This window comes from Lonchura striata, chromosome 16 (assembly GCF_046129695.1).
Source record: "Lonchura striata isolate bLonStr1 chromosome 16, bLonStr1.mat, whole genome shotgun sequence".
Classification (NCBI taxonomy): Eukaryota; Metazoa; Chordata; class Aves; order Passeriformes; family Estrildidae; genus Lonchura; species Lonchura striata.
Window position 1 is genome coordinate 9460608 of NC_134618.1, and position 24804 is coordinate 9485411.

The 24804-nt window shown below is 44.2% G+C and overlaps 1 protein-coding gene across 2 annotated transcripts in view; it reads left to right on the top strand.

Annotated features, from left to right (window-relative positions):
- The first annotated feature begins 23608 nt into the window (after positions 1–23608).
- The window catches only part of XYLT1 (xylosyltransferase 1), a 176835-nt gene continuing 175639 nt past the window's right edge, over positions 23609–24804 (top strand). Inside the window, exon 1 of one of the 2 annotated variants that reach the window (XM_021539810.3) lies at positions 23609–23951. In XM_021539810.3, coding sequence (XP_021395485.2) covers positions 23730–23951 — 222 coding nt within the window. In that variant the 5' untranslated portion in view covers positions 23609–23729. The remainder of the gene's footprint in view (positions 23952–24804) is intronic. The other variant, XM_021539812.3, reaches the window with a different exon arrangement.

Genomic DNA, 24804 nt, shown 5'->3' on the forward strand with positions numbered 1-24804 from the left:
GCAAATTAGCATGCAAATGTTTCTGCCTCCATTAGCAGAAGATTCTGGCAGTTTTTAGTTTAAAAGACAATTCAAGATTAGAAGTTAGACCCTGTTATTCTCTGGCTGACAATGGAAAGCAGCTGTCAAAATCCAAGAGATTTCTGCTTCTAGTTAAAAAATGCCACTGTGGCTTAAAGAAAATATAAAGGAAAGGGGAAATGCCATCTGAGATCTGGTAACATCAAAGGTGGGAAGAGCTAAATACAGAGTTGTGTAAAAGCTTGCCTACAAGCATCATGGGGAAGCAGAGTATCTGGTAATTTCTTTGCACGTGATCTGCCTTTTGAATTTTGCAAGGTTATGTGTGTTTGATCTCACCCAAGCACAAAAATCAATGAAACCCAGCAGAGTTTTTGGGTGGGCTGTGAGACTTTGAACAAATCCTAACAGAGTTCAGAACAATGTGAGTGATGCAGACAGATTTTGCTTGATATGAGCTAAAGGAAAATCAGATTTGTTGCCTGGAATCAGAGTCAATTAATGGATTCCTCTGCTATTTTGAATGCCTTTTCCTACTTATCTCCAATTTTCACTCTCTTCCTCAGAATCGTTTCTGACTTTCAGATTATATAAACAAGCATCCTTAGTACCCATAAGGTACAGTCTGGTGTTACACCTATTTAATGACAGCTGCTGTCAGGAACGCTCCCAGCTCCACCCTTGGCATTGCATTCCTGCCATCCCTTCTGCACTGCATCTTGCAGAGGTGGTTGGCCAAATTTGACAGGAAACTTTCTCAGTAAAAATATCCCCACAAAATCTCATACTCTGCCCGTCCCCTTTGACCAGCCCAGTCATTGATTTCAGCACAGGCAAGGGGACAGGACCCTGGAGCAGGGACAAGCTGTGGGAGGGAATGCAAACTGCTGGTTCTGACAGAAGCCTACAGTTCCACCAGGAAAATACAATGTGAAGTTCCTCGGGTGGGAAAGGCGTGATGTGAGTGTGGGTTCAGGTAGATGAGCCACACCTTTGGCTCAGAGAACACAACCCCTGCCCTCTCACAAGGAAAATATCACAGAAGATATTTTCATTTGCAGTGTCTTTAAAAGCTGTTCTGATTAAAAAAAAAATCTGTTGATATGAATTTTTACTTTTGTTAATGTTGGGAACTGAGCTCTTGTGTACTATGACTCCTGAAGTTTTCTAAGGTGTACAAAATGCTACTGCTGTAGTAGTTCCTAACAGCTTGATTGAAGAAGAGCTGTGCAACTTTGTCTTGCAGCAAAACGAGATCCCATTTTCTGTTGGGACTCTCTCTGCACTGTGTGGTTTCTACAAACAGCATCAGAGGAAGGAATGAGTTAATCTTTTCCAGTTGATACCTCTCTGTTACCTGCAAATTGAATGGAGTTTAATGTATTTTTAATTCTTGGCTCCACACAGAGACCAGGTTTGGGATGGCCAGCAGGTAAGAAGGGGATAGTATTTCTGAGCTTAGCATGAATCATTCTATTTGCCTTTTTTCCTGTCAGACTTAAAACGTTACTATTTTCTGCATGGTTTTCATGTCATTTCCTGCACCAGGGTGAAATAAAATCATTTCATGCATGGTAAAGAAATCTCTGGTCAGTTCTGTTCTGCAAGACCACTGTTGGAAACTTTAGATAAGTAAAAGGACAACATAAATTTTCAGTATCTATTTCAAAGTTTTTTTTTCTCTGCTTAATCTTCAAAGACTTTTATTCATCATAGCTAACATAGTTTGATCACTAATGTATCCACAGTGCTCTCTGTACAGAATGTGGGCATTTCAAGATGATGGGGGTGGTGTTTGCCATTACTGACTGGGTTGGAAGCTCCAGGCTCCTGCAAGGAAAACTGTCATCTCTGGCATTTGCAACATCGTCTTATGCACAGGTAAAGCAACAGGAGCTTGGCATTCAGAGTAAGCCTGGCAACAGTCAGGAAAAAAAATACATACAAATAATCCCCTCCAAACCCTCAGGAGGCATTAGCCTGAAAGCAATTGGTTTGGAGACTAATTTCTTAGAAATTTCTAAATGTAGAAAAATCTTCACACCTTTGAGTACTAATTGGATGCAAAGCCCATGATTTATGCATTTGTGACAGGCAGTGAGTGCCTGTGCAGGGTGTGCCTGGGTGCTGTGTGCCCCCTGGGCTGGCTCGGGGCTCAGGAGATGGATTTGGTGTCTGCTGGCTGTCCGTCCCTCCTGGCTGTCTGTGGCTGCAGGGCACTGGGACTGCCACACTGCCTGCTGCTCCAGGAGCTGCCCTTGCCCCTGCCAGCAGAGAGTCCCAGTGCTTCCCTGGCTGTCTAAAGCAGTTCCCAGTCCCAGGACACTGGGGCATTCCCTGGGCTCAGACCCTGCCCAGCCCTGGGCTCTGAGTGTGGCTGGGCTGGCAGGGCCAGGAGGGCACCCCGGGCACCATGGGGGCACTGGGGCAGGCAGAGTGACCCCACTGCTCTCTCTCAGAGGCTGATCATTCTCTGCCATAAGTGAGCTCAGGTTCAATCTGTCTTTGACAGTGAGCAGAGCCTACTCAGCCTTCCTTGCAGCTATTCATTTAAACCTCACACAGTAATGCTTTCCCTGCAAAGCAGGGGCACAGCCTGGCATCTCCTTTTCCCTTTTTACTTAAAGCAGTAAATCTTCATTTTCTCAGAACTTTAGGAGCAATTTCTAATCTCCATATATCCCTGCTTATAAAGATGTTACTTATGCAGACATCTCTTCTGCAAAATGTTTTCTGCCTGGAAACACTCAGTCCCCTTCAAGCATTCCATTCCCCTTTTAACATACATCTTGTTTCCAGCCCAGCACCCTGCCCAACATTCTGCTCTGGCTTGGCCTTCCACTGACAGCAGGTAATTTGCAACTCATCCCCCTCCATATGAGAGCAAAGCTGATCATCAGCTTCCTCCAACCCACTACCTCTTCCCCGAGATAAAAGGCTGTCCTTCCTCACAAGGCAGCAGGGAAAGTGTGTCAGGGGAGCAGAGAATCACACAGCCACACTTGTCACATTAGAGGAGAGTCTGATGCTCTCCTTGGGGACCTGTCATCCCCTGTTACAGACCACCCCAGCAGCTCCAGGGCTGTCTCATTAGCATTCACTGTACTTAATGTGGAATTGTAGAACACTGAACTCAAGGAAAACAGCCTGCCTCAAGTCCCACGGCCAACTGCAAGCTATCCTAGCAAGCCATGCTCTTCCCAAGGTGCTGGGGCAGCATTAGGCCAAATCTAAATACTTGTGGCAGCCCTGTCTGGTTTTTCTTCAGAAATAATTTGGTAATACTCATGGCAGTGAAGAAATGAATATCCATGTACCTCTGGTGTTTGCTGTGGGTATTTCTGGCTGACTCTGGAGAGGCTGCTCCAGGACACAGCAGGGACAGAGGTGCTGTGTGCTCCTGGGTCCGAGTGCCCTCAGCCCACAGCTCTGCTGGGCATCTGCTGACCCCGTTTGACTCCACACTTGCCTTGCACTACTCTAAGTTCAGTGGTTTGATCAAGGTTTCTTAAGCTAGAAACATAAGAAAGATGAAGATTTGAGCCCAGAAGAAATGGCACGGGAATCAGCTGGCTGTGTGGGGCAGCAGAGCAGGGCTCCAGCTGTGCTGCGTGCAGCTGGCTCAGGAGGGAGCGCAGCAGCCAGAGCTGCAGCCCTGCAGCAGCAGGGAGGCAGCACACGCTGCACTGGGCTCTGCTGGGCTCACCTTTCCCCACCTGTGCTTCCCTGGGGCTGCTGCAGGTGCTGAGCTGTGGCGCTCCTGGCTGCTCACACCGAGTTTGTGTCACTGTCACTCTGCAGAGCCCAGCAGGTCACAGGCAGGGCTGGGTGGGACTGAGCTTTGCTCTCCCCGCTCAGCTCCTGCTGGGACACCCCCGGCTTTGCAAACCCTGCCAGCATCACCAGGACACATTAAATGCCACCACACTGCAAGAGCGCCGAGTTCCCTGGGGCCCAGCTACGTCAGTGAATGGCACGACTTGTAATTCATCCTGTCGACAAGTGGGTGTGTTAATCAAGGGGAAAATTTGTGCAATTGGCTGATCCTGATTCCAATTAATTTCCTATTAACAGATTTCCTAAATCACTAGCAGAATGCCTAGTTAGAGATGATGCCAATAACTCTTGGCATATATAGCCTTCCTGCCATTGTTGGGGGGAGTGGGCTGGTGCACTCAGAAGGGAGAACTTGGAGGATCCTTTCTTAAAGTAAGAATTTTTACCTGAATGTTTTCACAGAGGGGCTGCTTGCTGGAAGACATGTCTTGATCTAGATTGATCCCTTTGTAAAGGGAAATTAGGTTTTGTGCTATAAGAAGCCAAATTGGGAAGTACATTGGGAAGTTTGTTAATTTTGATTTCAAATTATCACAGCTCTGAGTTAAGATTATGGCTTCTGATTCAGAAGACTTTTTACAGGATCTGATCTCTAAAACATGCAGAATTTTGTTTTAGAGAGGGCAGAAACAATTAGCATACCTGGGTATTGTAAGGGGTGTATAATGCTTCAGGTTCCTGCTGCTTTGCACTGTTCCACTGTCGAAGAGTTGCCCTAAAATCAGCCTATCGAGGGGACTTTTTCAGAAGAGTGGAGGTTTAGGGAGCTGGGACTTGCTGGATGGGAGTTCTGGATTTAGACCCTTAGCAGGATGGTGTAGTAAAAAAGTTAATTTTCATAGAGATCTCTTATAGTTCTGGATATTTTAAAAAATCCCTTCTTTAGTACATTAGGTTTCAGTTGGTAGGAATAAACTCTTTTTTCCTTCCATGGGGGAGTTCCTGGTGCCCCTGCAGTCAGTGGCAGTCCTGCTGTGACTGCAGCTGCTGACCTGTGACTTAATCCTTCAGTTCTGTGGTTTGTAGTGAGCTACCTGAGTTTCCCTCACTCCTGGGCAGTCTAATTTGGGCTACTCTTGATTTCTGTGACCTGTGAGTAAGGACTGATATTGGAAAATAAAGCCCTTAGGGCAAACCCAGTGGAGTTACCGATGGTGGGCACTTTATTCAGTGTTGGTCTCAAAAGAGCTTGATGTCAGCTCTCATTGAGGGTTGGCTCTGACAAGAGTTACTCCACCTGTGTTCTACAGGTTTGTTTGTCCCTGGAAATGTCTGAGCTTCTCTGCTTTTTGGGTATGTGGCAACCCCTGCTGTGCTGTAGAGGGGCTGGGTGTACACAGGACATCACAAGTCAGTGTGCAATAACTGAAATAATCCTTTGCCTCTGCTGGAAATGGCAGACTCCAGCTTGGGCAGGATTGTCTGCCAGCACCTCTCAGCCCCAGGTGGTTACAGTGCAGTGTAGGACCCTGGCAGAGCCTGCATTCCCTGAGGAACCCTGCACTCACCACCAGCCCTGGAGCAGCTGCTGAAGCAGCATCAGTTCCTCAGCCCTGGAATTTAAACAGCAGCAAGAGGAGGGGAGGGGGGTGGAAAGAAGAAAAACACAGAGCAAATAGTCTGGCTGGGGGGAAGGAAAATTAATTTTATTCTATAATTAAGCTACAAAGCAGGATGACAGACTTCATAAACTGAGTTCTGTTTCTCCAGACAAGCCAATTAATGTACATGGTTAGAATGATATGTGTTTTAACAAGCAGCATGAAGAATAGTGTGTTTCAAGTTAGGAAAGTTACAGTTGAAGCCTTTAACATGCACAGTCAGCTAGATACAAAATACCAACAAATCTATCTTAACAAGCTTTTAAAATGTATTTGGAGTAATGAGGAGAAAATATAGGAAGACTTATAAACACACATGAAAGTAATTTCAGCAGTTATAGATTGCATAGCATAGTGAAAACATTTTAGTTACTGAGCAGCAGTAAAATGTGTTGACTGTTTAATTTGTACACAGTTTTTTTTTAAATAGCATTTTAAAAGTTGCCTTTTGGCAGAGAGAATACATAAGGATGTCAACTTATTGTAAGGCAGATGGCTGACAAGAGCTCAAGTCATCCTCAAGGTTAGAACAGTTGTGTGAGAATAATGCTCCCGAGGCTCTGGGATGTGCATGGCTTTGGATGGGTCTGTAATCAATTCCAGTTATGGATCCCATCAGCAAAGGCATTCTTGGATTAACAGCTGAATTTCAAATGTTCTGCTGGGGCCTGTCCTGGCCTCATGCTGGACAACCTGCCCTTCATTCCATGGACCACAGAAAGGGCCTAATGAGAAATTGTCATCTCACCAATGGCTATAATCAAAGAAAATAGGGACCTCATCACTGTTTGTGAAGTGACTGCACATTCTTTTTTTTTTTATCCAACAGCCATGCAGGAGTCCCAGAGTCCTTATGAGACCTGGAATCTTCATCACAGATATTTTTACAATTGGCATTTTTCATCATAGTTCAGTTTAAAAGAACCGCACTTTGAATGGTAGGTATATAATGGTTCCTCACCCTGGCCAAAAACTTCCATGCTTCCATCTGAGACACAGATGCTTTTCAGTCCTAAGGGCAGCAGTTTGCATGATAATAATAAAATTGTATAGAACTATGTGACCATGCATGAAGTCCATGTAGCAGATGGGCAGGAGTTACACCCACTGCATATCAGCAAAGGCAAAAGCAGTGGAAATGCTGACCCAGCTGCAAGTCCCAGAGAGAAGGAATCAGTGTGTAAGGACTAAATGGCAACACAGAAATGCAGAAGCAGAGCATGGTGCTCTCTCTGTGTGCTGCAAGTCTCATTTTTGGTGATTTGTCTCCTCCTCTATGCTCCTCCCCTGAGGAGACTGTCTGATTACAAGGCAGCCTGGCTGAGACTGAGGGCAGAGCTGAGCTCCTCTAAAAGCAGCAGCCATGGAAGTGCAGAGCTGTACAAGTACTGCTCTGACTCTTGTTTTACCTGAGGGATGCTCAGCCATTTGGGCTTTACCAGCTGAATACAGCCACAGGTCCTTGAGCTTGGAAGTTGTGAGTTCAGGGATTGAAAATTTCATGTTCTCATTGGTTGTGCTAATCTGCTGTTTCTTGACTGCTCATCGATGTGTTTGAATGCCAGGATCAGCAGCAGTGATTTTTGTGCTGATTGGGGGGGTTCATGTGTGACTTCCAGATTCTGTAGGCACAAGCCAAGGAGTCCTGGGGGAGCTCTGTGCCACCAAACCCAGGAAAGAATCCATTCAGCTGTGTCACTGCTGCTGAGCTGAGGGCTGGGGAGAAGCTCTGCTGCACTGAAAATGAGTAAGAGGCCTCAAAATAGCAGCCCAAGGTTTACTTCTCTTTGTGGCTTGGTGCAATACCCTATGAATCAGCAGCAGTCTAGCCTTGTTTCCATCTATTTTTTTTTCCCTCTGGGAGATGAAAGACCAGGGCCCACACTTGAGTAAGAAAGTTTCACCAGCAGTTCCTTCTGCTTGTGGATGGCCCAGCTGTGTTCCCTGAGCGAGCCACGTCTGGGCCAAGTTACACTGCACCATCTCTTGTCACTGCACAGGAGTGAACAGCCCTGGTTTTCCACCTCTCTTACACGCATTAATATAGCACAGCTGCACTCCAAAACGTGCAGGGAGGCTCTTTGCACACATGGATTGTTCAGCTGTGGAGGTGGCATCAGTGCTCCCATTCCTCCCAGGGGTTAACCTGCTGCTGCAGCCGTAGAAAAGGAAAATGGACCACTAGTTTAGATTAAGTTGTAGCTTTATTTCTCTTATTTTCCATGTGTTTAATTTATGTCATTCAGAATCCTTTATGCAAATTATCACTGATTCTGCTTAACTAATTGGTGCTTGTATATGCAAGATTGGTGATCACCTATACTAATATTATTGACCCCCTGTTTGCCCCTTAGTGCTATCTATTTTTCCCAGGTGCATGCAATTAGAGTGTAATTAATTATCAAATAGCTATGTTCCTTTTATTCTGACATTGTAACAATTACTGAGACCGGCACAAAATTCTGAATACATAGTAAATTGTTTTGTGCTTTCCCTACAGAGTCCATTGGAGGTTTCATGGACAACAAACACAAGTAGTGGATACATAATGTATTTCAAGACCTATAAAAGTTTCATCCTTGTGGGCCCACTTGGGAGGAGGATGCTTGAATGTAACTTTTAATTGTTGAGCTGAGAAATGAAATGCAGATAAGGGATGGTTACTGTAACTGGCAGCAGACCAAAGTAAACGTTGGACGCAGCTATCCGTATCCGTGAATACATGAGTAACTTTATGCTCTTGCGTTGTTTAATTGGATTCTGTGGGACTGTGAATTTGAGTACACTTACTCACGTGTGGGTGTTGTCGGAGGCTCAGGCTGTTGCGGTACTTTCACCGTCGCAGAGGAACAGTTTCACGGTGGCCGTGGAGGAGGCGGTGTCCCATCTCCGGGGCAGCGCCGCCCCCCCAGCAGCGCGAGGAATTATTCCGAATTAAGGCTGCGGGGCAGGCTCAGGGTGCGCTCCCTGACGGCCGGGCGAGCTGCTGGCCCTGAGCGGCTCCGGTTCCCGTCCAGATCCCCGGCCCTTGATCCCGATCCTGGTCCTCGATCCCGATCTCTGTCCCGCTCCCGCTCCCGCTCCCGCTCCCGCGCGGGTTCCGCGCCCCCCCTGAGCCGGTGCTGCGGCGCCACCTGGCGGCGAGGGGGCGGAGGCGCGGCCGCTCCAGCGGGAGCTCAGGTGAGCCCAGGGGACCTCAGGCGGGCACAGGTGAACTCGGGTGAGCTCAGGTGAACTCGGGTGAGCTCAGGTGAGCTCAGGGGACCTCAGGCGGGCACAGGTGAACTCGGGTGAGCTCAGGTGAGCAGAGGAGGGCTCAGGCGGGCACAGGTGAACTCGGGTGAGCTCAGGCGGGCACAGGTGAACTCGGGTGAGCTCAGGCGGGCACAGAAGGGCTCAGGTGGGCAGAGGTGAGCTCAGGCGGGCAGAGGAGGTCTCAGGCGAGTTTAGACGAGCACAGGTGAACTCGGGTGAGTTTAGACGAGCACAGGAAGGCTCAGGCGGGCAGAGGAGGTCTCAGATGAGCACAGGAGGGCTCAAGCGAGCAGAGGTGAACTTAGGTGAGCTCAGGTGAGCACAGGAGGGCTCAGGCGGGCACAGGTGAGCACAGGAGGGCTCAGGCGGGCACCGGCCGCCCCTCCGGCCCGGCGCACCCGCGCTGTGACCCCGGGCGCCGGCGTCTCCCCCTCGGCCCAGCGCTGCCCCTCCGTAAGCGCGGCCCGCCCTGCGCTCCCTGCGCCGCGCTCTGTCCGGCCGTGCTCTCCTGATGCTCAAAACAGCCGGGAACTGGTATGCAAGAAAGAAGAATGCTACGTGGTTTAATAGTTTTCCGAGACATTTTCCAAGAGCTGTGTTCTAACGCTGAGCTCAGCTTTCCATGGCAGGTTCTACTGGTTTGAGATGGAAAATAGCTGTTTAAAATGGAGAGGGAGGAAAAAGAAAACACCCCAAAGTCTACTGATGACAGGTTGGAATACAATTATCTGGGCTTCTCTTGGCTGGGAAGCCCTGCAATACTGAGGGCTGCAGGAGACTCCTGGAATGCTATTGCAAGAAGCTCGAAAAATATGTTCTATATTGTCCCTAAGCTTTAGGTGGCAGGGTGTAACAGCCAAATTTCATTGGTAGAACACATCAGAGTTCCTTATGTGATTCTCCTCTTTCATCGTGGTAATTTTATATGTGTTTTCTAACATAAGCACTTAACCTGGATATGCTGTGGTCAATCTAGAATATCACTGTGTACCTGTGGGGTGCATGACACAAGTGTTCATCAAGTTCCCACTCTCCTTGCCAGCTTATACAGCTCAGAAATAGTGGACCACCATGTCCAGCTGTCTAAAATCCACAGATTCTGGGGCAGAGAGGCTGATTCCAGGTCCATCAGCTGTGAGTGTGGCTTGAAATATTCCAGTCAGTTTCCTCAGTCAGAATGTGAATGGAGCAGAGCAAAGAGCCAGTCCATTTTTAACTCCTCCTGCTGATTAACAAAAATAGTAGCACGTGAAGGTAAAGCTTCTTCCCCTAAATCAGGATTTGCTCCCTGGCTGCCATGTAAAAATAACTCCAGAACAATATCTGGAGACACCAGACCTCTCCTCTTTCAGTTGTATCATTTGGAAATTGCTCATTTGCTAAATTAAGGTTGTTCCAAATCTTAGTTTGATGCAAGGCTTGGATTACACAGGCTGCTTTTCAGTGGGATTTACATGAGAAAAGATAGCATTCTCCACCCTCAGACTTTCATTTCTGCCTTTCAGAGCTTTTCTTAGCTTCCTGCAATACTGAGAATTGCTTTTCTCTTCATTGAGGGAAGGCTGGTGACTTTGACAGCTGCTGGGGTATCCATAGTCTGTCACTCACAACAGCAAGTCACAAGAGCTGAAATTCTGCCTGCATCTCTCAAAATAGGTTAGGTAGTTAGCAGAAGCATTAACAGAGCCATTCCTTATACATTATGATTAATTGAGCATGAATTATGAATTATAGTTCACATTTGGTGCTCAGCATGCTGCTTAGGAACACTTGTCACATGTGGTACTCTTCCATTTCCAGAAAGAATTAAAGGATGTTTATAGAGGAGAAGGAAGTATTTTGATGTTACTGTGGCATAAACTGGAGTAGCTTCACTGTTCAGTGATTTTAGTTTGGATTCCATCCAGCATTACTCAAGGGATAATTTTACCCAAATTTTAGTGTGTTTCTTCCTTCAGGTATTTTGTTGTTTGTGGGTTGTGTGTTGCCTTTCCACTCCCATTTCAAGGGATTTCCTGATAGGTTTGTGACTTCACCTTTGTTCCTAATCCAGGTGCTGTAAAGCAGGCCAACAATATTCTGCATTTCGGGCAAAAATAATATTTTAGGCTTTACAGCTGTTTGGGGTTTTTTTTTAACAAGGCAGAAAATGAGAGTTTTAAAATCAATATTATTTCACTACCTCATTAACATAATGATAGTGCGGATGAAAGAGCTGTACTGAGCCCAGAAGAAACATTAAAAATTTAATACACTGCACTACATGTAAATCAGGACAGGTATTTATTCCACAAATTTGAAAAACAGGAAAACTAGTACATATTACATAAAATCTAAATATTTTAGCAATAGTTATGGTTATTGTATACAGAGTAGAAATATACAATAATAGAATTTTTGAATGGGGAGAATTGGACTGCTCTGGAAATTCTCTGTTAATGTTCCCAGTTCCTACAAACTGCTACCCCACCCCTATTGGTACTTAGTGCCATGTCTTAACTTGTCCTACCTCATTATTTAATTAATATTTGTTTCTGTAACACTAATTTTAATAGTGTAGCTTTAAGCATATTAACTAATCTGAAATTGTTTATAATTAAAGTAGAACATATCACTAAAAATGGTGATTTGTCCAGAACAGCCTTTTTCCTACATTTATAAATTTAAATAAATATACAAACATCACAGGGACCATTTTTGTAAATCTTCTCTCAGCTTGCACAGACACGAATTAGTTATGCCTTCGCCTTTTTAAAGGGATTTTTTTCCCCTAAGCCTTGATTTGACTTTTAAACTAGAGATGATGAAGATAATTCCCTGTGAGTCCAGGGTGAGGTGCTCTATCGGTGGTTCCGATCCAGCCTTTCCACACAGTGCCTGTGCTAAACAACCTAGCCTTGTTTTTTTTTGGTGTGAATCTTGATTCTCTTTTATTTTAACAAACATTTTCAGCCCCTAGAACTTCTCAGCAGAAAGGGTGTTCCTCCTGTCCCCTGCCCTTTCATTTCCACTTTGGTTTTGACACCTTTCAGTTTATTAACTTCACCCACTGTGGATAAGGAGCTGGATTTAGTATTCTGATCATGGCTGAGACAGCATAGGGTTTATTTAGCTTATTCTTTAAATGCTGAGTCACATCAGGATTGGATTTTGGCCATGAGGAAAGAGGAAGATGCCCATGCCCCCAAGATCTCTGCAGTTTCTGTGCCTACTGAGTTTGTCTGTGGTTGTGTCTTTGCTGCTGGTACATTTTCTTGCAGGGGGAGGATATACTACAGTACTTATATTCTTTTTGCTTGTGTTGGCTCTCGGGGGAAATTTGGCCTTTTTAGTATGCAGTTCAAACACTGTCTGAAAAGGAGTCATGGTTTGGATAATAATTTTTCAAACAAATTTAATACACTGATTTCCTTGGGATGAAGATAAAGTACCGTTCCATCCAAGATGCACCTAAAGGGCAACTTGTTTGAGTTAAGTATACTGAAACAGAAGTGACAGAATATCAATTTGTTTTCTAACTTCATGTCATAGTTGAGAATCAAATAAGCAATTACACGAGAGTAAATTGGATTTATTTCAGTATCAGATTTGCAGTTCAGTTGCTGGTTTATTTGATTGAGATAAAATAGCCCTTCATTTTACAGTAAACATGCTCAAGTATTACATTTGTTTCTTGGCTCCTTCAAGAGCTGGTAGTTCCTCAGCCTAGAGTTGAAAACATTCCTGCTATATAACATGTGACTGACTGACTTAACACCAGAAGCTTTCCCTGTAGCAAGGTGATGAACAATCCCAAATGTCTCTCACTTTGCAATGAGGTGACTTCTAAGCTGGTGCCAATTTATTCATATCAACTTCTTCCATAATTTGCATTTACCAAAACACCAAAATTAAGTGTAAAAATAAAACCTCATACATATGTATTTGCTTAGTCAAATGCTTCAACCAAATGTAAATATAGCTCCAAGTTATATGACCCAAAAAGGGTAAAATTTTATCTTTTGTTTTAGAAATTTGACATTTTAAGATTCTTCCTAGACTTTTACAAATGTTCAGATGCTTTTAAATAATCCAAATTGTCCTACTAAAAGGAAGCAAATTTCAGTAGGCTTCCTCTTTCTGTTTACCAAAGAACTCTTACTGTAATTTCCTTTGTTACTAATTATGATTTACACAAATGTTGCTGCTAATGCTACCTAAGGCTCCTAGACAGCTCTAAGGATTACTGCAAGGAACTGTATGTGCTCACTTCTTGGCCTCCTGCTCAAGGTGATGGAATTGCTTCCTTTCCCTGCACTCACCCACCATGTATTTTGCAAAATGTGTCAAATCAGACTCTCTCAATTCTGTTTTCTCAATCTGAATTAATTCCCATGGTGGAGAGGAAAAGATCATGTTGTTTTTGTTTCAGTTGATCTTTAATACAGAATTATTTTGGAACATTCTATTACAAATTACTTCTGCATTTAAAAAGCACATTTTTTATCTAGAATTGTAACGCCTCCCTAGGCCAAACAGAATTTTGATGAAATGTATGATGCTTTTTGCCAAATCCCTGAGCCACTGAGAGTCATTCCATTCTACACAAATCAAATTCATGCATTTATAATAAGTGTTAAAGAAAATCCAAACATGACAATTGAGGTTTTACAAGCCTGAAAATTATAGCCCAGCCATGATAAGTGATGTTCTGACAGCAATGAAACTGAAATTTGGCGGCCAAAAGCCTTATTTAGCTGTTTGCTGAAATGGCTGTGCTCACCATGAATTCTGAAGGAGAGGAGCAATCTCGGCCACGCGGTTGCAGTGCATGCAACGTGCAAGAGACAGCCAGGGACCTGCATGCAGAATGAGTGCCAGCAGAAGGGTGAGCTAGTCAGTTAAAAGCTGAATTTGCCTCCAGACGAGGGGTGCAGAGGAGCTGCCCACAGGGGCCTGGGCTGAGCTCCTTGCACTGCCCGACCCGCTGGGGTGGCAAATGCCAGCTGCCACAAACACTGAATTCAGGCCTGCTGGTTCTTTGCTAGCATTTCTTAAGGCATGTTTGGCTCTTCTCATTGCAAGTGTTTCTTTAGATTCTTTCAATGATATAATACTATTAATACTGTGTTTATTTTTCTAGCATCCTGATTGGCAGATAGGAAACATCAAGTTCATCTGTGTTTCCATGTGGAATGGGCAGGCTCCTGCTCCTTTGGTTCACCTGCTAGCACATTCTGTGTATTGCTACATATTGGAATGGAAGGGATCCTGAAAACTCATTTTGACCACAGGGAAAATCAGAAGCACTGAATCCATTCCAACAGTTTATTAATCTAAACTGTTTCTGGAAAACCTCACAACTTCCCTAAATGATCCTAACAGTGCCTAGAAAGTTTTATTAGTGTCTTTCTAAACATTTTCTTGTTGTAATTCAACTCAAGAACAATTAATTGCTTTTCTGTTTGCAACAGTCTTACGTATATTTCAAGGCCATGAGCATATCTACTAATATTGTCCTAAGATATATAATACATATTTTCATTTATCTTTTTTTCCCCCTTACGATAGAGCACAGATAGTCTGTGTCACAGAATTTACCATTTCCAATGTTACCCCATGCTGAGTTAAGGCCTTGGATGGTTTACTCATTGACTTTTAGCAAGGGGTGGTACAGCACCTTCTCCACCACAAGATTTCCTGTGACAGCTGTGCTTGGTAATATTTTGCAGGTTAGTCCAGAGAAGGAAGCAAATGGCAGTGTGAGACAAAGAACAACAGAGCCAGAAATGTTTCTCCTTATTCAGAGTGCTCATTTTCATTTCTCCATAGTAAGACTAAGTGGTTTTTTAGCCCTTTTGCACAATTACTTAGAAACCTGGGGAGGGGTTGCTCTTTTCACTCATTTCCACTTCCTTTCCAGGCCAGCTGTGTCAGAGGACAAAATCACCATTCTCAAATAGTCTTTACTACTCTGAAGGAGAGCAGTTTGTGAGAATGCTGCCTAATAGGCTTCTGACAGAGCCAGCTGGGTAAGTTTAACATTTATAAATGGATAGTCCGAGCTATGACAGCCAAATTTGCTTGAGGAACTGTAGGAGTGCTCCTGTAAATGTTTTCAGTAGAATTGTCTCCACCAGGGAATGGTGACAAGTACTAGCTAGCCTTGGAGGATGTAAGAAAAATAAGTTGGACATATGATTCAAAGACACTGAAGGCTTAGAGCTTGCCACAATACTGTTTTTAGGGGAATGGCCAAGACCCTAAGAACAGGCAGCAGTGTTTTGCAAAAGAAGGGTTAGAAATATTAGGCCAATGTGAAGTTAAGAGCTGGTGCCCCTGCAGCCAGACCCCAGGGTAGGTATGGTACCAGCACTGACTGCTCTGGGTCACTTGCATTGCTGTAAGTCAGGAGCCAGCATGAAGTCCAAAGATGCCCTGCTGTAAGAGCAAAATCAGGCATCTTTTCCATGTGCTGGGATTTATTTGTTGTTCAGGATTTAAAGTCATCTCTGGCAATTGCTTCTTGCAGCCACAAAACCAAGTATATCCTATACTGAAGCACAGCAATAACAAGATTTGAATGTCATTAGGGGCTGCTCCTACACATCTTGTATTAAAGCAGTTAAGTGTTTAACCCATGAAGAGAACTCCTATTATCTTTGCTTTTGAAACCTCAGTATAGATCACTTAACCACTCTGCAAGAAATCCCGTGAGAGACCAACAACAGTAAGGAAAAAAGACAGGCAAGAAATAGCAGATTGTATCTTCTAGACCTTTTAAAATACATTTTTCATATGAGTGCAGTCAACTTGAATATTACTCCTAATATAGATTAACTTAAGACAGCTTTTTGCAGAGCACGAGGCTCTGAGAATTTGGCCAGATAGTTTTTTCACTGAAAAGCTCTGCCAATTATATACAGCACAAAGTAGAGAATAATGCATGAAATGCATAATATGCCTTTTTCTTCACCACATGGGGCTTAAAAATCAGGGTGACACAGATCCTCTTTGCATTTTTCATCTGTGCTCAGGTAAATCAAAGTCTGAGGTAAGAATCTGTTTCAGTGGAGTTCATCTAGCTGTACTAAATTTGTTGGTTCAGTTTCCAGGAAAGAATGTGGCCATTTGAGAAGTTTCAATGTTGTATAGGATCAGCTACAGTCTCATCAACAGTTGTGTAAATCTGAGGATCAGGGTTAAGGAGGTAATAGCAATGTGAAATCTGCCTGTATATAATTTTTTGAGAAGGAATCTAGAACCTCTTTTTTGTCTAACAAGCAAATTACCTTATTCACTAAATTATATTTTATGAATAGTAGCTGATCTGCATAGCATCATTTTGTAAAGCCTTAACACAGCAAAGCTCCTAATTACATGTTTTGATTGAAGCCCTTGCTTATGTCCCCAGATTCAATGGGACCATACATGTCATTAAGTGCTTTCTTGGGTTGAGACCTAATTGCTTGAATTTATAGGAATTTCAGGTGCTTATTTACATCACGAGCAATATAAAATATTTTATTGTAATACTTTTCAGTAAAAGAAAGCTCTAATGCAAAACTTTACTTCACTAATCAAGAAAGGTGTGTGTCACTATTACATTGCAATTCTAGAAGCCGTCCCAGGGCAAAAGAGCCATATGTCACACCAGTCACTTTGTTGAAAATGCAGATTGTGTTGAAGTGGATCCTTCATGCGTTGTCAAAATTTACTACAATTCAGAAATCGGATTAAAATTCATGATAACATTTTGTTTGATCTTATGGGTAACTTGCACAATGTATACAAATAACTTGTTATATGGATTTCCTGAAGAATTTATCTTTTGCTGTAATTTGCAGAATACTTGAATTGTTTTAAGATCACGGTGTAATCACTTAGAGTCTGCTTATTTTCTGTTTCACTGAATAATATTTAATTTCTTTTCTTAATTTTCTCTGCCTGTACAAGAAATGTAACACCTTTTAGCATCAGTCCTGGGGCAAAGTATTGCAATTTAAATTCCAATCCCTAATCTGTATTCTGTGAGCTACACTTTAATCCATGGCATGTACTTGTCTATTCAAAAGGCCCATACATGTATATCCCGGGTTTTGTGCATACAGATGTTTAGGTATTTGAGCAATTCTGCACTGAATTACACAGGCAGGTGTCTCCTGCACATCACCTCACCACCACAACAGTGGCAAACACCTCCTGGCCTTTTGGAGCAGAGCATTCTCCAGGCAAACGAGTTGTCAGATGTGTGTCATACCAACAGCTTAATAATGAAATAAGTGGAAGGAACCAGTAATTTCAGCACTGAGTTGTCAGCCAAGAACTGTACTATTCAAAAGGTAGAACTGCAGTCATGTAAATATCTCCATCTTATAAGGCAGATCTGAATGAAATAGAAGCAGCAGAATTTAGTATCTCCCTCAGTGAGACCACAGAGCAAACAAGCCTGTGCCTCCAGCAGCCCCCACTGAAGAGTCAGCACATCCACAGTGCTTCTATGTGAGATGAGAATCAATTTTCAAAATTGATGGAGCTGCAATGGTGGGCACTAAACCATGCCCTCTCCTTAAAAGTGGTTACAATAGTATGTGCTGTACTGTGATGTAACTGGGCCGTGTCCAAGCACACCTGATTTGTGCAGCTGCAGGCTGACACACCAGCAGACAAACCACTGATTACAAGTGTGTGCAAGCCAGCACGGAGCAGAAGCCTCTGCTCAGGCACGGTCAGCAGCACAGCTCTGCAAATTGCAGGGAGCTGGTGTGTTTTGTGTGAGGTTGCTGATGTGGACAGATAGGTTTACCAGCTCTTTTTCCTTCCAGCCCTCAAGCTCATCAAAGCAGAAATCATTACAAAGCCCAAACCATACAGACCAAAACTGGGATTAACTCAGTTGGAGCATGGTGCTAATAGTGCCAAGGTTGTGGGTTGGTTCTCTGTGTCTGGGCCATTCACTTGGACTTGATGATCCTTGTGGGCCCCTTTCAGCTCAGAAGATAAAATCTATGACACGGTCATCTTTTTCATACGTGGACTAATGCCTTAGTCTTACAAAAACCCTCCCGTATATCTTTTAAGGCACATCAAATACCTTGTCTGAAAACTTCCTTTTCTTGTAGCATCCAAATTACAGCCAAACAGGTTTTTGCACCTGCTTTTGCTAATGACTTTATAAATACAGAAAGATTAATGATAGTTATCAAGTTTGTTTGCTTAAATTTGTCTAATTGTCTTTGCTATGTAATATCCCACACAGCCATGGTGTCGGCAGACCAGTGTCAGAGGGAAGCTGAAGCACTCTATTGCCAACTCAGCTGTTAGAAACTGAAGAAGGAATTCAAGCTCCCTGTTCATTCCCCTCTCCCAGGGACAATGGCACAAAATGCACTTCTCCCCTTCCTGCCCTGGGAAGCTTTGTCCATGGGTTTGGAGACTTTGTGCAGAAGATCAGGCAAATGCCCTGTCACACACTGGCAAAGAGTGACACGTTCTGTTCTGTGGCACTGCCCAGTGTGCAAAAGGGACACAAGTGCATTGGTAGTAGCAAATGATTTGTTGAGGCTGCCAATACTGGGTTTGACATGCCATTATAAACAATGTTTCCTGACGGAAAAGCTTGTATTAAATCAATTACCACAAAATGGCTCTGTTTATGAAAAACAGTCACACTATTTAATCAGATATGTTTTCAGAGCAAGCTTTCATACAGATGAATTTGTATCATATCAGGAGGTTAAGAATAAAACTTTGTCTTTAAAATACTGCATTTTCCAGTGTTAGGAAAGATGAAAAACTATGGAAATCTTCTTTAAAACCTCGTTTCCTTTCTAGCTATTATTCCTGTAGCAAATGATAGTGATATCTCAGTAGAAGTTTAGACACATAGAACATGTTTCAGGTGGTTACTGGGATAAATCTTTACATATACTTTTCACTGGTATGACATCATAGAAAATGTAGTCTAAAAACTGCTGGGTGTTCCGAAAAACTGGCTAATCATCTAAACACAACCTACAAAGTCACTCTTAGTGAAAAAGTCTCTTTTTTCCATCTCTCTCCTTTGATTACCCTTCTTTGTGTACCACTTGCTTTTTTCCATCAAGTGGACAGAAAAAGCAAACCCTAGAATGAAAGCCCAAGCCAAAGAAATCTTCTGCATCTAAACAAAATGCTATTTGCAACAGGCAGCGGTTAGTTCTAATTTAGATAATCCAAAGTAGGTCACCTTCATGAGTCTTCCAGACTTTCCAACTTAGCAACTCAGATGGATAATAAAACAATTTTTAGTTAATGAGAGAACATCAAAAAAAAAAAAAAAAAGAACTGCAGGAAGCTGCGGACTGCAGTATCTCCTTACTGAGACAGAATGCCACATGGCAAGAACAGATGGGTAATCTTTCCGTGATTATCCTCGACCACTGGCTGAAAGAAAAAGCTGTCACAACATGGAGGGCTGTATATAATGTATACATACAGCCATTTCCCCTCATTGATAGTAAAAGGTTTTATATGCAAGAGATTATAAAGAAAAAGGGACGCTTTAATGTAATGGTGAAGGGAATAATTCTTCCATTTTCCTTCACTTCCTGAAGTGGAGCATATGCCAAGGTCCTGAACTAAATTTATCTCTCAGAAGGAAGGTGTAATATACATTCCACATCCATATTACGTATTTTGTACAAACTGAGCATAGAACCTGCTTTTATTGTCTTTGAATCCTGACAGAGTATGTTCAGTTGATAATTTATAGACAGTGTTACCACAGTGAAATGTTGGTGTCAAAAATTTGGCTTTTGCATATTCATTGACACCAGAGTTTTCATTTGTGATGTGGTAAAATGAAACCAGAGTGGATTAAGAAAGGTTTACTGGAATCTCAAGCTTTACAAAACCACCAGAATGGAAGGCATTTCTTGCATGCAGTGGTCACATCTCCTTTGACTTTAGTTCTGCCCATGTACATAAGAGAGAACCTGAATTCTATAACCTACTTGGAGAATAGCCTGATGTAAAATGGGTACCTGGCAAAGAATCTCGGTTTTGTTTATGAAAAAAAAATATGGAAGAGTGCATATCCATGGTACAGGATACCTGAGTGGTGAAGAACACACATGTAAACCATAAAATGACAGAATTGCAGAACATGGAGTTAATGATGGTTCTGTGGTTCCAAAAAAATCAAAATACACTTCCTCTACCTTTTAAGTCTTGCAATATACCAGTGTTTAAAACAAAAAGTAATGTTTTGGGAACTTGTTGCAGAGCATACAGTGACTTGTAGTCTGAGATGGTGAAACTCTCAAGGAGTAATTCCCTATCCTGTTTTGTTCTTTCAGATTTCATGCTTAGACTAGTAACACTGCCAGACTCCCAGGGAAAAGATCTATGTCCTCCATATGCACTAAAGGGATTAGGAGTCTTGTTGTTTTGGTAGTGATGGAAGGAAAAAAAAAAGAAAGACTTTGTCACTTTGGGAAAGAAAACCAGTCTTCAGAAGACATTGCTACTGCAGATTACTCATTAAACACTGCTCGTGGCTTATTTCCAACCTTTTCTATTCCTAAGGCACATTCCTTACATGCTGTGATTTTTTTGATATCATAGGAATATACATAAATTTGCTATTTGTTCTGTATTCTTCACAGATTTTAAGACTGAGCATATTAGAGATACCCACTCTTAGACAAATCAGTTCATTCACCTTTTTCCCCTTCATCTCATAACACATACCCAAAATCTAACTTTTGATGTGATAAGGACTTGACTGTTTTTAAGAAAAATGCTAATCTTCACTCTGAAATAACTTAGTCTTCCACTGATTACAGAATGTGCTTCGAAACCGCCTATGAGTCAGGCTGTGAGTTGGAGTTCAGATAAGCCTGCAGTGTTTGTTCACCAGATGGACCATAAGCTCTGCAAAGTGGAGCAAAGGATATTGCTTATTAACACTGCTCCCAACTTCACTTATTTCTTTGTACAAAGTCTGGTTACTTGATGCAATTCAAGACTATATTTACACTATTAGGGGGAGGAAACATATTTTTTATAACAGGATAGGTAAATCTAGAAAAGTAGATCAGACTAAAATGGAACTGAGTATGGTTCCTTTATTACATCATTCTAAGTAGGCAAGATTGATACCCTCCATCTCTCAAACACTTCCACACTGAATTGACATACCTGTGCAGTGGCAAAAAAAAAAAAAAATTAAATCAATTATGTCTTGGAATTTTAGAGCAAATTAGCAAAGTCACAGTTGTTACCTGTGCTTAAAGCACATTCTCTTGGACAGACACATGCAACCATCATAATACTTATATAAGAATCAAATCTTGTTTTTCTCTTATATACTTTGTGCTAGATACTAATTGTCACCTATCATGGGCAACATGGGGAATTTTCAGAGGTAACTATCTCAAGTGTCTTTTGTGTAACCTGATTAAATATTTTCTGATGAAACGCAGCTCAATCAAGCTGCCATTATTCATTAACATTATAAGAAAATTCATTTAATAGTTTTATGCAATTTCTGATTTTAGTTTGTTCTTTGGATTGGTACAGCTCAATTCTTCAGTTTCTGTGATATTTTTTTTCATCTTCATATTCTCAAGATGCTCAGCCTTGCCCTTTTCCCTTTTTAGTTTGAATCAGCACAAGAAAAATTAAGTTATTAGTTATATTCTCTTCCTTCTATTTGGCTGTTTTCTTTAGTTCAGATGAAGGATGTTTTGACCAGTTAGTGGTCATTGGTTATACCACAGTTTCAAAAATTAATGCCATACCTACTGCAATGTCCTTTCCAGATTTTACATGTCTCTAAATATGGAGAAAGGAGGCTGTTGAAGGAGGAGGAGTCTGCTCCTCTCTCTGCTCTGGTTTCTGTGTCAGTGCAGAAGTGTCTCATGCTGGGGCTCCCACCCATACACAGGGCTGCCTTTACACTGAAGACTCCGATCTTTATGACCTATAAATTATTGTGGTTTGGATACAAATCTCTCCAGAAGGGCTTTCAGTAGGACATGTGTGAGACTGAGCATGCACTGCTGTTCCTCACTGCCCTATCAGTCACAGTAATTATATACAGGAATTAGGAACATCCAGAGACATTTTTCAGTAGATATGTTACCCCATAAAATCTGGAGGAAATTTCCCAATAGGTCATAAAAATTTTAAGAACCATGGATCACAAGTTCATCACAATTACTGCTATGCTCTTTTTACAGAAAGCAGTGTTGCCCTGTGCTGAAGTATTGCCTGCCTTGGATGTTGCTGTTAGGGCTTTTAGCCATTTTAGGGTATCCATGGAAATGAGTCTCCCATTTCCCAATGAGGCATGCAGGATTGGAACCAGGGCCTGAGGCTCTTGAGAGTGCTTGGTCATTTGGCCTGTTCAGAGTGTGTTTCTTTCCTGGCACCATGAGCACCTCCTGCCATCTACAAGCCCAAGGGAAGGCTGCAGGGAGCAATCACTTACTAGGACCATAACTTCCTTTTGAAGAGCAAAGCATTTAATCCCAAATGGAAGACGCTTTTATCTTGTATTTGTCAGCAAATTTGCCTGACTGTGTTTGTAATGCCCAATTATTGATAGTTCAGAATAAAAATTATCCATCATCTTCCCGAGCTGCACAGCACCTGTCAGAATATTCAGGAACACTTTGAGCCTTTTTCATTTCTTTGTTCTAACAGCCCACTTCACTGTACTGTGGGACCAGCAAATCTGATGCATGTGCAACTGGTGTGGAAGCCTGACACTGTCAAAATTTGTTATCATGGGCTCTCTGCCATCACCCCAGCTGGCAAAAATGGGATACGGTTCCACTGCATGAATGGAAGGTCAGCTAGACGATGTTCTGCTGTCACACTGAGAGGAGCCTTTCTGGGCTGACTTTCCTGGAAGTTACTAACGATGTATTTTGACCTCTCTGTTTTACAGACAGCTTGCAGTCAAGAGAGTGGCACTCCTGACACATACTTCATCTGCTTGTGAAATGTTGCAACCAAGGATAGATACCTCCTGCAAAATTTTATTTGTAGCCCTACCGGATCCTTTAATAAAGGATGCTTCTGAATCTTATTACTTGTTTCATTTTCTTCAGATCAGAAACTAAAGCACTTCCAATGGAAACAAAATCCCGCTGGTCTGTGCAAATCCTACCTGGCTGTCATTTTAAAAAGCAACTGTTCTTACTAGGAGATAGTACTTTTTACCTTTGGATTTGGTCTGTAAAGTGGAATTAGGCTTACAAAAAGAAGCACTGCGCAGGCAGATTAAAAAAAAAAAAAACAAACCTCCCTACTTCGGTCCCATCATCAGATAATGAGATCTTTCAGATTAGAAAGCCAATATCATTGTGGGAGAAAAAGGCAACTGAGCCGGTTGTTATGTTCACTTTTTGAGACACCGGGCATTCAGTCGCAGTCGCCCTGTGCCTGGTCCCTGCAGACCTCACCGGGCTGTGGAGGTGTTGCACCTTGATCTCGCTCAATCTGCTGAGGCGAAATGATGCCAGGGACCCTTTATGCTTCAGGAAAAAAAGAAAAATAAAAACCCAAGGCAAAGCATCAGCCCAGCCTGGGGGAACCCGGGCCGTTTTCGGCGGGGAGCGGGCGCAGGCGGTGCCGCGCTCCCTCAGAAGATGGCAGTCACCGCCCGCCGCCGCCCCTCCCGCCGGAGCCGCCGCCCCGCCCCGGCCCCTTCCCCTCACGCAGCGCCGGGGCTCGCCCGCCGAGCCCCCGCACCGCTCCTCCTCCGCCTCCAGCCCACCCTCCTCCTGCTCCGCTCCTTCCTCTTCCTCCGCCAACCCCACCCCTGGCCCCGGGCTGGCCCGGCCGCGGGCTGCCGCGCCGCCAGGGCTCCCCGCCGGCTTCCCCCATCCCCACGCGCCGCGAACACCTCCTCCTCCTTCCCCCCTCCCTCCTTCCCCACCTCCGCCCTCCTCCTGCTGACGTCTGGCTCTGCCCGGCTGAAAACTCGGTGCCGCGGCGGATGCGGCGGCTCTCGGGAGCGCGGCGGCGGCGGCAGCAGCGAAGATGGTGGCGGCTCCGTGCGCCCGGCGGCTGGCGCGGCGCTCCCGCTCGGCGCTGGTGGCGGCGCTCACCGTGCTGCTCCTGCAGACCCTCCTCGTCTGGAATTTCAGCTCCCTCGACGCCGGCGAGGAGCAGCGCGGCGGCCGCGAGAAGCGAGACCGCGGCGGAGAGCAGCGGGGGCAGCCGCAGCGGCGCGGACCCGCCGCCCCGCACGGCAAGGCGATGGTAGGCGGGAGCGGCGGCGGCTGGCAGCGGGGCTGGGGGCTGCGGGGCTGGGAGCTGCGGGGCTGGGAGCTGCGGGGCTGGGAGCTGCGGGGCTGCGGGCTGCGGGCTGCGGGGAACTTGGGGAAGCCGCCCGGGCTCGCGTGCCCGCACCCGCGCGGGCGCCTCCCGCAGGTGCCGCGCTGCGGGGCCGCTCCGGCTCCGGTCCGGCGGCAGCGCCCGGGGGGCCGCGGTGCAGCGGCACAAGATGCATCCGTGGGATCCTCTCCCTTCCCGACAGAGGGATCGCTCGTCCCATTCCCCGCGCTGCCTGCCACGGGCATCCCGGCATCCCCGAACTTCGCGGGAGAGCCGCCTGCCCGCCCCACACCGTCCTAGGGGTTTGCTTTAGTGCTGCTTTGCTTTTTCCACCCGGAAAAGCGCACGGCCGCTATTCTTTATTGCACAGCTCTAACAGGCCCGGGAGGTGATGGGCAGTGAAATGTAGTGCGAACATTTTATCAACCGCTGACAACTCCGGGACATTGAAACTGTGCCCACACGGGATGAGGACCTTGTCTCTTATCTTATTCTTTTGCAAACTTTCTGGTTTTCATTCAAATGACTTAGGCCTGAAACCAGAAGGGGTTGCAATTCTGGCTCTATTGCCAGTTGAATTTTCTACTTTTGAATTTTCTGTTTTTGAATTTTCTATTAGGCATGTGAAAAAGCAAATTAACAGTGTTCTTGCAAACCTCAGATATGTAGCACCAGAACTAGTATTCTCCAGCTCAGGAGAAGCTTCTTTTGGTTTTCACTTTATTCTTTCAGCAGTAGTCTTACATTATGTACGTGATGCCTCCCGAAGTGCATGCTT